This window comes from Elephantulus edwardii, unplaced genomic scaffold, assembly GCF_000299155.1.
Source record: "Elephantulus edwardii isolate Elephantulus edwardi_28Jun2011 unplaced genomic scaffold, EleEdw1.0 scaffold00126, whole genome shotgun sequence".
Taxonomy (NCBI): domain Eukaryota; kingdom Metazoa; phylum Chordata; class Mammalia; order Macroscelidea; family Macroscelididae; genus Elephantulus; species Elephantulus edwardii.
This window is the reverse complement of record NW_006399876.1, coordinates 6,186,250-6,199,492: the sequence shown is the minus strand read 5'-3', so window position 1 is coordinate 6,199,492 and position 13,243 is coordinate 6,186,250. Positions and strand designations below refer to the sequence as shown.

Sequence of the window (13,243 nt, the reverse complement as noted above, 5' to 3'; positions counted from 1 at the left end):
ACAATGAAAGAATTTTACTTTTCCAAGAGGGTAGTTCACTGGTGGGCGGGGGGGGGGGGGGGGACGCTGGGAGGGGAGAAATGTGCAACAATGAATCCATGGAAATCCAAAGTCTGTAAATTTTCATTGAAACTAATAATATAGATATATTAATATATATATTTATGTATAAATGTTGCTGCTGTGCAGGGCAGCCTGGAGACCTGGGGCCCCCACAGCAGCCGCTTCAATGGGACTTTGATAATTAAGGACCAGACATGGGGGAGATACAGAGAGTGGCCAGGCTGTAGCTGCCGATCAGACGGCCAAGGGGCCCCTTCCCTCCCGTTAGCACAGGGAGTGGGCAGCCTGCAGCGTGGGGGCCTTGAGGGTGCAAACCACGAGTGTGTTCAGCTGCTAACTGGAAGGTTGGGGGGTTGGGCCCACCAGGAGGTGCCTTGGAGGAAAGGCCTGGCAGTCTCCTCGGAAAAAACAGTAGCTGAAGAGCCTGGTGCAGGGCTATGCTCTGACCCCCTTGGGGCTGTTCTGAGTCAGGATCGCTTGATGACAGCTGGTGTGGGTTTATTCAGGGTGTGGTAGCAAGTGTGGACAGAGGATCCTTCTGGGTGGGTGGGTGTGCTGGTGAGAAGCAGGCCTGGTTGGGGCCAAGGAGGAGTGGATGCCCACATGGGACATCCCCGCCCCTGAACTCAGTGCGGAGAAGTTGGTCCAGTTCACAGACCCTCCAGCAGGTTTCCAAAGTGGTCCATCTGGAGACCGCCCATCTTTCTCCTGCGGAGAGGCTGGTGGATTAGAACAGCCAGCCTTTCCACTAGCAGCCAGCACGTTCCACCAGGGCTCTTTTGGGTGGTAATGCACACTTCCGGAATCAGGGAGCGGAAGCAGGGCTCAGAGGTTGGGAGACTTTAGGCCCCACGTGACAGAGGACCTTCTGGTTGGAGAGTGGCCAGAGGTCACTCAGTGGGGCCCAGAGACTCTCCCTTCTGGGATCTCATGTTCTCAGGAGCTGTCCCCTGCCTGGAAGCCAGGAGACCCTGCAGGGAGCCATGTCCCAGGACAACAGAGCCACGTCCCCTGGCTGCTGTTCAGTATGAAGGACATGGAGAGAGAGGGTGGCTCACAGCTCACACCCGCTCCTAGGGCCAAGGCCTGAGTGCAGAGACCACAGGGCTGCCCGAGGGGTGTGTCACTCACCATGGCTGCAGGGGGGCTCCCACCCCATCTTGTCCCCTCAGGGGGTCCACTGTCTCTCTCCTGTCTCCTTTGGGATTAGGTGACTGGCTGAGGACCCATGGGGTGATCGATTATCAGAGGAGTGGACCCCACGAGGAGGGACGTGTCAGCTCTGGGGGATAGCCCATCGTGCGGGGTGGGGGTGGGCTGAACGCACAGGCTGGCCACCTGGGGCTCTGAGGGGCCCTGAGGGGCCCAGGGCCTCCCACCAGTGGGACATGGAGACCACAGCCCTGCCTGGCAAGAGATAGAAAAGGTTTATTAATGCACATTTGCTTGTCTTTTAGAAAACTTCCTTTGGCTGCACTTGGCTGCTGTGATTGGAGGGGCTGCACAGTTGCCCATCCTGGGTGGTTGGGGTAGTCTGTGCCCACTTCTGGGGTCCCCGGAGCCCAGTGGCTCAGCTGAGGGGCTGCCTGCCTGGTCCGAGGTGGACAGCAGCTGGGACTCAGCTGACCCAGGACACTTCCCTCCGGGGTAGCTCAGCTCAGAGTCAGAAGGGAGAGTCACCTCCCCAAAGGGCTGGCAGCCCTGGAGGTAACGGGTCACGGGGCAGGGGGGGGCCTTTCAGGCAGCTGGTGTGAGAGGCAGCCTCTGAGAACACCCCAGAACCCCGTCTTCACGACTTTGCTGGTGGATGTTGCCTGAGAGGGTGGAGCTGGAGAAGGAGCCCCAAAGGTGGGGGTCCAGGCTCTGGCCGATGTGGTTGGCCCCCGGGGTTCCTTTTCCGAAGGCGGCGGGCGGCTGAGTGGATGGTCCAGCCTCCTCCTACTGTCCGGCGGGTGCCACGCTGTCCTCCCGAGTCAATGCGGAGAAGGGCTGGAGGAGCCTGGCTGGGCCACAGGGCCTGTGTGCTGTGACCTCTCAGTCCCTCAAACCCCCTGAAGCCTCCAGTCCTCGGGGAGGGGGTGTGGGGACCCGGAAACAGAACCTTCTCCTCCAGGTGGGCGCCCCGCTCCCGGCCAGCGGCAGGGGTCTCCGGCTCCTCTGGACCCCACCTGCCTCTCAGGAGGGGTAGCCAGGGGGGGCCTGCATCTCCATGGTGACCGTGTTGGACGTGCCTCCCGCGCCCTCGGCCAGCTCGGCCCCATCGCGCAGCGCCCGCTGAAAGACCACCCGCAGGGGCTCCCACAGGCGCTGTGAGCGGTCCCTGCCCGCCAGGAAGTAGAGCAGGGGCTTGGCGCTGCAGTGGACGCAGAGGCAGAGGTCGGTGACGTACTCGGGGAAGGGCGCGGGGATGCGGAAGACCCAGAAGAAGAACCAGTCGATGCCCAGGTAGATGGAGGACACGAGGAACACGGCCACCATGGCCAGCACGAGGTGGTTGAGCTTGGCAGAGCGCTGGCGCCGACGCGCGCGGCATTCGACGTGCAGGACGAGCGCCAGGCAGGGCAGCACCATGAGCGGGCAGCCCACCAGGAACACCAGTGCGCCCAGGGCTGCGTCGGCGTGCGGGCAGGCGGCGTCCGCGGCCTCGCGCGCCACGAAGGTGCAGAAGTAGTTGTGCAGGCCGGTGACCAGCAGCGACAGGAGCCACAGGCCCGCGGCCACCACGGCCGACAGGCGCCGGGGCCTGCGACGCCAGTACCAGGTGGGGCAGACGACGGCCAGGCAGCGCGCGGTGCTGACGGCGGGCAGCAGGGCCACCCCGGCCAGGAAGGCGCACAGGCCCAGCAGCCGGGCCGCGGCGCGCACATAGTCGGCGAAGGCTCCGTGCAGGTCCCCCGCGCCCAGCGCCGCCAGCACGGCCTTGCTGAAGAGGTAGGCCCCGTCGGCGCCCGCCAGGTGCAGGAAGTACACGGAGAACGGGCTGCTCTTGATGGAGAAGCCGAAGAACCACAGCACCAGCCCGTTGCCCACCAGGCCACAGGCGCACAGCAGCAGGAACACGTAGTCCATGACCGCTGGCGGGGGCAGCGGGGCCATCTGCTCGATGGTCAGGAAGCCGCGGCTGTGGGGGCCCGGGCCTTCACTCACATCGAGGCACACCTGCGAGATCAGGGGGGGGGGACACCGGTGAGGACCTGCCAGGCTAATCCCTCCAGGGCCCAGGCCTGCGAGCCCCCAGGGGCTGGGCCGGGAGGGATGGATTCCACCACTTGGCTGTACCTCGGATAGCGCAAGTGGTTAAGTGTTCAACCACAAGCTGAGAGGTTATTGGTTTGAATCTGCCCAGAAGTTCCTAGATAATCAGACCTGGAGATCTGGAAAGTTCCATGAAACCCGGTGAGGTAGCCGTGGGTCAGAACTGATCCAAGGACAGCTAACAAGTGTAAGCAGGGCAGAGGTGACCTTGGACTTCACCTGGAGGCCGCAGGTTCTATCCCAGATCCCGGCAATGAAGCGGGTTCCAAAGCAGAGTGGGTCATGCACATGTTAGGTTCCGCAGCCCGCAGAGACTGTCGACATGGGAACACAGCCTATTAGAGCATCCCTGGCTCTTTGCTAATATGCTCGTCTGCTAACCAAAAGGTGGGCAGTTCAAATCCATCAGCCACTCTGCAGGAAAAAGGATGGACAGTGTCCTCCAGCAAAGACCCACAGCTCAGAAACCAGGTGGAGGTCACTGGGAGCCGCAATCAACTGGACAGTGGCTGCCACTACCCTTAGACATGCAGGTGTGTGAGTGCGCTGGGAGGAGGTGTGGGGACCCACCTCCATCACCTGCAGGAATCGCCGGGCCTACGGGAGCCTGAGGGAAACATCAACAGGGACAGGGTCCAGGGCCACTGGTCAGAGGAGACACTGCGCCCTGTCTGTGTCCTGGGCAAGGGAGGACAACGGAGTAATCCGTCCAGAGTCAACAGTCTGCAAGAGGTGTGTCACGGAGGGCCCGTCTGCTGTCGGCCCAGGCTACTGACGGGGCAGAGGGACCGTTGTGCAAGACAACCACTGGATGATGGGGGGGGGGGGTCTGCGTGTGCGCCCTGCCGGAAACGGCTCGCTGTAATGTTGCTGTCAGGTGTGCGAGCCGATTCCAGGTCACGGCGTGTCTACACGATGGGAGCAAACACTACTGGCTTCTGTCCACCCTTCAGTCCATTCTCTCCTGTCCACCCTCCCGGTAACTGTCAGGCTGGGCCTCATCCTGGCAGCCGTTCCATCCCTCTGAGAGGCTTCTTTCCTGACTTATTAATGGCTCAGTGTTCTTCCATTGTTCATAGAGCTTATTTTTTTTGTTTGTTTCTCCCTCCCCTTCAACAATTTATATAGAGTTGTTAAAGACCAGTTATTTCAGAAGTAGATGGTTAATTGGCTTCTTAGTCTGTCTTAGTCCGGAAGCTTTGCTGACACCTGCCTGCCATGGGTGACCCTGGTGGTATTTGGCATTCTGGCAGTGTACTTTCCAGTTTCACAGAAGCCACCACAGTCCGGCAAATGGACAGACCTGACCCAAGCCACGGTCTTGTCAATGGCTTCCTTCCAACTCATCAGAAAGCTCTTGTTGCTGTTATGTGTTTTTGAGTCACCTGTGACTCATAGTGACTCTATGTCCAACAGCTCTGAAGCCTGCCCTGTCCTGAGCCAGTCTCATTGACTCTGACATACCTACCCCCATTGCCCTCGTTACTGTATCAACCCATTTCATCCAGGTCTTCCTCTCCTGCTCTGTCCCTCCACAGTATGATGTCCTTCTCCAAGGACTGGTCTCTCCTGGCCACGCCTCCAAAGTATGTGTGACAGAGCTTCAAAATCCTAGCCTCCAAGGAGAAACTTGGTTTCACCCTCTCTAAGGCAGACACCTATTTGTTTCCTTGGCAGTTCATGGTATGGTCAAGACTCTTCTCCAGCACCACAACTCAAAGACATCTATTCTTCTGTCATCCTTAGTCACTGTCCAGCTCTCTGGTGCACAGCAAGTGATTGTGAAGACCTGTACAATTGTTCCAGGACAAGGTACCAGATCTGACAGAAATGTAGCAAATAATGCTATATCCATGTTAGATCTGAGACATTGTCCTGGGATAGTTGTACAGGAATGGGCTTATTCTTAGAAGACACTAGCTATTGGGCTAATGTGACTTGTCTGCAGTTTTACTCTGGTGGAGTTAAAGGTGGGGGGTGGGGTGTCTGCATCCTCTGAGAGATGCAGATGGAGAGGAAGACTAGGTGCACCAGGTCGGCTGGGTCCAGGTGAAGGGCGCACAGGCACACATCCCACCGTGCTGACAGACTCTTCACATGCTTGCACATTTGCAGGAAAAATTATTTAAACTAGAAAAGAAAACATCACATCAACAGAGAACTACCAGAAGTCCAGGCTGGGTTTAGAAGGGGTCGTGGTACTAGAGATATTGTAGCTGATGTTAGATGGATCTTGGCTGAAAGCAGGGAATACCAGAGGAATGTCTACCTGTGTTTCATTGACTATGCAAAGGCATTTGACTGTGTAGATCATAACAAACTATGGCTGACTCTGAGAAGAATGGGAATCCCAGAACACTTGATCGTTCTAATGCGAAACCTATACTTGGACCAGGAGGCAGTCGTCAGAACAGAGCAAGGGAACACTGCATGGTTCAAAATTGGGAAGGGCATACACCAGGGATGCCTCTTATCTCCATACCTTTTCAACCTATATGCAGAACAGATTATCCGGGAGGCTGGGCTCTATGAGGAGAAATGTGGGGTCAAGATTGGTGGACGATTTATCAACAATCTGCATTATGCGGATGACACAACCCTGCTTGCTGAAACTGAAGAGGACCTGAAGCGCCTGCTGCAGAGTGTCAAGGACTGCAGCCTCCAATATGGATTGAGGCTCAATGTCAAGAAGACAAAGATTCTCACCACTGGACCAATTGGCAGCATCAGGATGGATGGTGAAGAGATTGAGATTGTACACAGCTTTAGTTTGCTTGGCTCCATAGTCAACAGTCTTGGCACCAGCAGCCAGGAAATTAAAAGGCGCATTGCCATGGGTAAGTCTGCTGTTAGGGACCTCTCCAAAGTACTGAAGAGCAATGGTGTCTCTCTGGAGACTAAGGTGCATCTGATACAGGCCATGGTCTTTGCAATCACTTGTTATGCATCAGAGAGTTGGACAATGACCAAGGAGGACAGAAGGAGAATTGATGCCTTTGAGCTGTGGTGCTGGAGAAGAGTATTGGGAATACCATGGACTGCTAGGAAAACAAACAGATTTGTCCTGAAAAGGGTTAAACCGGGTGGCTCCTTGGAGGCAAGGATTCTGAGGCTCCGTCTAACATACTTTGGACATGTTGTGAGGAGAGACCGGTCCTTAGAGAGGGACATCATGCTTGGGAGGGTGGAGGGACAGCGCAGGAGGGGAAGGCCCTCTCTGAGGTGGATTGATTCAGTGACTGGGGTAATCGGGATGGGTGTATCAGAGACAGTGTGATTGGCACAGGACAGAGCGGAGTTTAGGGCTGTTGTACATAGGGTCGCTATGAGTCACAAGCGACTCGAGGGCACATAACAACAACAACAACAACAGAAAAGAAAACCAGTTACATATGAATTTAAAGCAAGCAAGCAAACAAACAAAAGTAGCATGAGCCCTGACCAGTACTGGCGGTGGTTGCTGGAGATCCCGCTGGTCTCTGAGCTTCTGTTGTGAGGTGTCATCAAGTAACTACAACTCCTAAGGACTGCACGGACACCAGCTGGACATCTTGTCTTGTCCTGCACCTTCCTCGTGACCTCTGCCACCACCAAGCCCCTTGCTACAGTTGCTGTGTCAGTTTGGCTCATCGAGGGTCTTCCTCGTTCCCTCAGCCTCTGGCTTTGCACGCACGAAGCCTTTCTCCCAGGACTGGCCCTCCTGAGACCATGCCCTAAGTATATGAGATGGAGTTTCACCGCCCTTCCCTCCAAGGAGCACCCCGGCTGCACTCTCCCCAAGATAACTGTGTTTAGACTTTGGCGTCCGTGGAATATTCAAACCCCTTCGCCAACACCACACTTCAAAGGCCTTGAAGCTTCCTCCGCCTCCTTCCTCACTGCCTGGCTTTCGCTTGCACAGGAAGCAGTGCAAACACCAGCCTTGGAGCAGGTGCACTTTGGTTTTCAGAGGTGCTTCTTTGCTCCTTGGCACTTTGGGAAGGTCCTTGACAGCAGACTTCCCCAGTGCAGCGTGGCTTTTGATTTCCCGACTGCAGCCACCACGGGTATCGACTGTGAACACAAGTGAAAAGAAATCCTTGAAACGTCAACTGGTCTCCGTCTGTTAGCATGTTGCCTTCCGTCCTGAAGTGAGGAATTTTGTTTTCTTGAGTTTGACTGAGGTGTAGTCCATGTTCAAAGCCATGGTCTATGGTCTTTGCTCTTCTTCAGTAAACACGTCAGGTCTTCTTCCCTTTCTGCAGTCAGTGTTGGGCCATCTGCACAACGCAGGTTCAGTCCTCCAGGTCTGATTCTTCTTGTAGCCTCTTAAATGATTAACTCAACATACAGTCTAAATAGCTGTGGAGAAAGGATAAAGCCCTTTCCTGATTTAAACTATGAAGTGTTTCCTTGTTCTTTTGAGTTTGAAGGACCGCTTCTTGGTCTCCACACAGGTCTCACATAAGCATGACTGTTCTGAGCTTCCCATTCTTCTCGATGTTAGCCATAATTGGTTATGACCCACACAGTCAAATGCCTTTGCAAAGTCCATTATACACAAGTGAACATCTTTTTGAAATTTTTAGCTCTCAGCCAAGATCCATCTGACATCAGCAACGATATTCCTTGCACCATGACCTCTTCTGAATCCAGCCTGAATTTCTGGCAGTTCTCTGTTAATGTTTCCCCATTTTGAATAGCCCCCACCAAGATCTATTTGCACGTAATATTAATGATATTATTGTTCAGTAATCTCCACACTCTTCTGGGTATCCTTTTTTGGAATGGGAGCAAACACGGATGTCTTGCAGTCAGTTGGCCAGGTTTCCTTAGCACAGACTGGTGAGCTGCCCGGCTTCCTTAGCATGGACTGGTGAGCACGTCCAGGGTCATGCCTGTCTGGGTTGGACTGGGAGAAAGTGCAGCAGTCCCTGGGGAGGGGTGGGGGCGGACAGGCTTTTGCTGCACCTGCTTGTCAAGCTGCACGCAGCATTTCCTAGTTTGCACAGTGAATCTGGCCGTGAAGTGCATCCTGATTCTGACTGATTCCAGCCTGGTGGCTGGCGGGTCGGGTGTGCGGTGGATGCTGGGGAGCGGCGCGCACTGAGGCCAAGTGGAGAGGGACCCTCTAGAGCTGACTGGGAAGGTGCCCCTCCGCAGCTGGTTGTCAGGAGTGGGGATGGTTGGGCCCAAGCAGCTGGCCAGTCTCTCCGTCTTTTCCCCAGAGAAGCTGAGCTCTGGCTTGTGAAATACCCTGATTTTAAAAAATGTTGGCAACTCTTTTGGATTTTTAAAAAACACCAAACGGGCCAAACACAACACATGTGTGAGTTGGAGACAGTTCTCAGGCTGTGAGTGGAGCCCCGGCAGACATTACTAATCCATCCCAGCTCGCCCCCTCCTGCTCCCCAGATCTGCACCTGCCTCTCTCTGTCCCCATCCCCTGCCCAGCCTGGCACTGTCCAGCAACACGACAGTGATGGCCTTGAGACAGGGTCCGTGTGACCACCTTCCAAACCATCCCCAGAGCTGGGGAAAAGCTCACTCCCTAGAACAGAGACTGGGGGCTTCTGACCAATGCTGGCCAACGGGAGTCTACCAGCTAGGGCTGAGGGTGGGTATATTCTCGGAGACACTTGTGAGATCAGGGCAAGCTTGTTCAGGGTCTGATTGCAGGTACTGTTGGTTCAGTGGTAGAATTCTCACCTCCCATGCAGGAGACCCAGGTTCGCTTCCCACCCAGTGCACCTCATGTGAAGCTGCAGTTTGTCTGTCATTGGGGGTTTATCTGTGGCTGTGACATGGAACAGGTCCAAGAGGTGCTTCCAGACTAGGCAGAAAGGTCTGGTGACACTTCTGAGAACCAGCCAATGGGAGCCCCATGGGCCACAGCGACCCCGAGCGGCCTCCCCTTCCTCCGGAGCTCGGGCCTGCACTGCCTGGAGCTGCCGTGGGCCGGGCCTGCTCGGAGGCTGCTGAAGGCAACATTTCCGTCACGGCCATCGGGTGGGAACGGACTCAGAGCTGACTGTCCAGCAGGTTTTCTGAGGCTGTGAGGCACGTGGGAGGAGATTTCACGTCTTTCTCCCTCAGGGACTGCTAGTGAATTCAAACCGCCAGAGAGGCACAGATCACGTGCCCTTGGGTCAGCAGATTATGCCACCAGGGGTCCCTAAAAGCAACAGCCGGTGCTCGGAGAAGGACGTCACGTTTGGAAATGGGAAGACCCTCAACCAGAAGGGCTGATGCACACGGGAGGTGGTGAGGGGCCCACAGTGCAGGGCAGGGCTTAGACCTGCTGCCCATGGGGCGGCTAAGAGTCACAGTCGACTTGATGGCACCTAATGACTGGTTGTCAGGAAGCCTAGTGGTGCACTGAATGAAGTACTGGTGTGGACAGAAAGGTGGGAGGTTTGACCCCATCAGGTAGATGGCAGCCAGAGGAAGATGACGCTCCCACAGGGATGCCAACCTCCTTCCCTAAGCGGCGTCCTGCGGTGCCCTGCAGGGTCACTGGGAGCTCACTCGACCATGACAGGGGCTGGAGTGTCTGGGGTACCGGCTGTGGGTTCCATCCCCAGTGACCTTTGGGGGGAGTGGGCCAGCTTCCCCATCCGTTAGGACTTCCAGGGCTGCCATCTCTGTTGTTGAGGATGAACAGCTACCCTGAGCCCTGTCCTCTCCTGTGCCTTCCTCATCATCTCCGACACACTCAGCCCATTGCCGAGGTCACTGTGTCTGTCCATCTGCTCGGGAGGTCTTCCTCTCTTTCACTGACCTTCCCTCTTTCCACGCATACCCAAGGACGAGCCGCACCCAGCTGCATGTCCAGAGCACGATGGACAGAGCTTCGCCATTTAGGAGAGCAGTGGGTCTCTCTCCAGGCTGCTGGGGCGCTCGAACCACCACCCTTTTGGTTAGCATCTGAGTGCTTAAGTGTTACTTTACCAGGACCTGGAAGTACTTTTATTGATTTGGCGTCTATCTGTCTGTCTGTCAGCCCCCAAATCCTCCCCCTTGCTCATCTGGTCTGAGCATGCAGACCCTGGGGGATCTGAAACCAGCTAAACTCAGCGGAGAACTGCCAGAGGTGCAGGCTGGGTGTAGAAGAGACCGTGGTACCAGGGATATTGTAGCCAATGTCAGATGGATCTTGGCTGAAAGCAGAGAGTACTAGAGGAATGTCTATCTGTGTTACATTAACTATGCAAAGGCTTTGACTGTGTGGATCATAACAAACTGTGACTAACTCAGAAGAATGGGAATCCCAGAACACTTGATTGTGTTTATGCGAAACCGATACTTGGTCTAAGAGACAGTTGTCAGAACAGAGCAGGGAAGCATTGCTTGGTTCAAAATTGAGAAGGGTGTATGCTAGGGATGTGTCCTAACTCCATTTCATTCTATATGTAGAACAGATCATCCAAGAGCAGGGCTCTATGAGGAAGAGTGTGGCATCAGGACTGGAGGAAGGCTTATCAACAACCTGCGTTATGAAGATGACACAACCTTGCTGAAACTAGGGGAATCTGAAGCACTTGCAGCAGGAGGTCAAGGACTGCAGCCTTCAATATGGGTTGAAGCTCAATATCAAACAAAGATTCTCACCACTGGGCTGACTGGCAGCATCATGATAGATGGTCAAGAGGTAGAGATAGTTAACAGTATTAGTTTGCTTGGCTCCCCAATCAACACCCTTGGTAGCAGCAGTCAGGAAATTAAAAGATGGATTGTACTTGGAAAATCTACTGTCAGAGACCTCTCCAGAGTATTGAAGAGCAACAGTGTCAGTCTGGAGACTAAGCTGTGGTGATTCAGGCCATAATCTACAATTACTTGCTATGTGTCAGAAAGCTGGGCAAAACAAGGGATGACAGAAAGAAAATTGATGCCTTTGAGCTGTAATGTTGGAGAAGAGTATTGAATGTACCATGGACTGCTAAAAGAACAAACAGATTCATCCTGGAGAGGATTAAACAAGGCTGCTCCTTGGAGGCAAGGATTCTGAAGCTTCGCCTGACATACTTAGGACATGTGGCAAGGAGGGACCAGTTCTTGGAGAAGGACATCATGCTTGGGAGGGTGGAGGGACAGTGCAAGAGAGGAAGACCCTCGATGAGGTGGATTGATTCAATGACTGTAATGGGGGTAGGTGTGTCAGAGACAATAAGATTGGCACAGGATAGAGCAGGGTGTAGGGCTGTTGTGCATATGAGTCACAGGTGACTGTACAACACATAACAACATCATCATCATAACAACAACATACTCTGCAGAGCAGAGGGTGAAGGCCTGGGTGGGGACTGGGCTGCAGGTCCAGTCACTTGGTCATTCTCCCTCTTGCAGCTGGGACACACCTCTGGTTCTCCCAGGGCCTGAAGCCCAAGCAAGTCGGGGTCTGGCTGAGTCACTGGGTGTAGGGTGGCCTTCCCAGCCGAGGGTCGGCTGCCTCTGAAGAGGTCTGGGAAGCCTTCCTCTCCTGGAGCTGACCTCTTCCCTCTCCTCTCCTCATCACACTCCCTGAGGCCACCAACTAGGGGGTGGAGAGGGAACTCCTGGGCTGGGGTTCCAGCTGCTCTGGCCTCCTGTGGGCAAGCACCCCCTGGGGTGGCCTCAGTTTCTTTAAATGCCTGAGGGTGGATTTGGGAAATTCCAGGGCACCATCCAGCTTGACAGTGTTTGTCCGGAACTCAGGAAGGAATCCCAGGGTATTTTGCAGGAGGACAGATGGGAGGGGGTGAGAAGTGGGGGAACAGCTGTGAAGAGCGTGGAGGTGGGTCAGCCTAGACGGGGCTTGTCAGACGTGTCAGCCTGGTGGGTGACCCCTGACTGGGGACTCTGGTCTTGGACAGTCTTCACTGGTGGCTGTGAACACGTGACATGTGACCTCAAGGCCCCTATGCAGCCAGCAGCCGGGGCCTCCAGGTAGAGCCTGGCCAGAGAGCAGAGTGACCACCCAGCTCCTTGGAAAAGGGGTTAAACGAGTTCTTTCAGGGTAAGGCAGAGTAGAGCTGGTAGGTGAGGGGACTTTAAGAGTGTCCAGTCCATTGCACTTACCTCACTGAGGACAACATGGGGACCAGAGGGATTGTGACCCTGCTTGGCCATATAGCCCAGCAAGAGCCCTGCCTCCAGCCAGCAGGTAGACAGGCTGGGCCTGAAGTGAGGGGCGCTGGATGGACCCCACTTGTCCAGAACCCTCCGGTGGCACTTACCTTGCTCCTGCCAGTGGAGTGGACATCCCAGGTACAGTTTTCTGCCATCGCCAGGCCGGCCAGGGCTGGGGCGGTGAATGTTGTCCAGTGTCCTCACTGATTAGCACAGTTCACAACTTGCACTCCAGCCTGTGAAAGGTCACAGAGAAGCTGACCTGTCCTGCTCCCTCAGCGGTGTCTTCCTCTCCCCAGAAGCCCCTCAACTTCCAGACCAGCCCACTGAGCCTGTGGGGGCGGTTCATCACCCTGGACTCGAGCAGTGTCCTTCTTGGTTCCCCCCAGTGGAGGTGATAAGCTGAGGCCCAGGTGACAGCGCTGTGACCAAGCCCTCTGCTGCCTGTGTCCTCTCCTTCAAGCCTTGCTGACACTAGGAACCCACACATGGGTATGGGTCATGTGTGGTCTGGGACATTCATGTCTGGATCACGCATGGTCCTTGCCCTTGTGTTCTGGTCACATGTGGTCTGGGTCACCCGTTGTCTGGGTCATGCATGGTCTTTGCCCTTTTGGTCTGGTCACACCATGGTCTAGGTCATGTGTGGTCTGGGTCACACGTGGTCTAGATCACGTGTGGTCTGGGTCACACTCGGTCTGGTCACACGTGGTCTGGGTCATGTGTGGTCTTTGACCTTGTGGTCTGGTCACACATGGTCTTGGCCATGTGTGATTTGGGTCACACATGGTCTGGGTCACACGTGGTCTGGGTCAGGCATGCCCTGGGTTACACA

At 55.2% G+C, this 13,243-nt stretch overlaps 1 protein-coding gene across 1 annotated transcript; it reads right to left on the bottom strand.

Annotated features, from left to right (window-relative positions):
- Window positions 1-2,238: 2,238 nt before the first annotated feature.
- MRGPRF (MAS-related GPR, member F) lies at window positions 2,239-12,563 on the bottom strand. The gene is made up of 2 exons (XM_006893393.1): window positions 12,516-12,563; window positions 2,239-3,222 (listed from the first exon to the last, which is right to left on the bottom strand). The coding sequence occupies exons 1-2, from the start codon at window positions 12,561-12,563 to the stop codon at window positions 2,239-2,241; spliced, it is 1,032 nt and encodes a 343-aa protein (XP_006893455.1).
- Window positions 12,564-13,243: the final 680 nt, after the last annotated feature.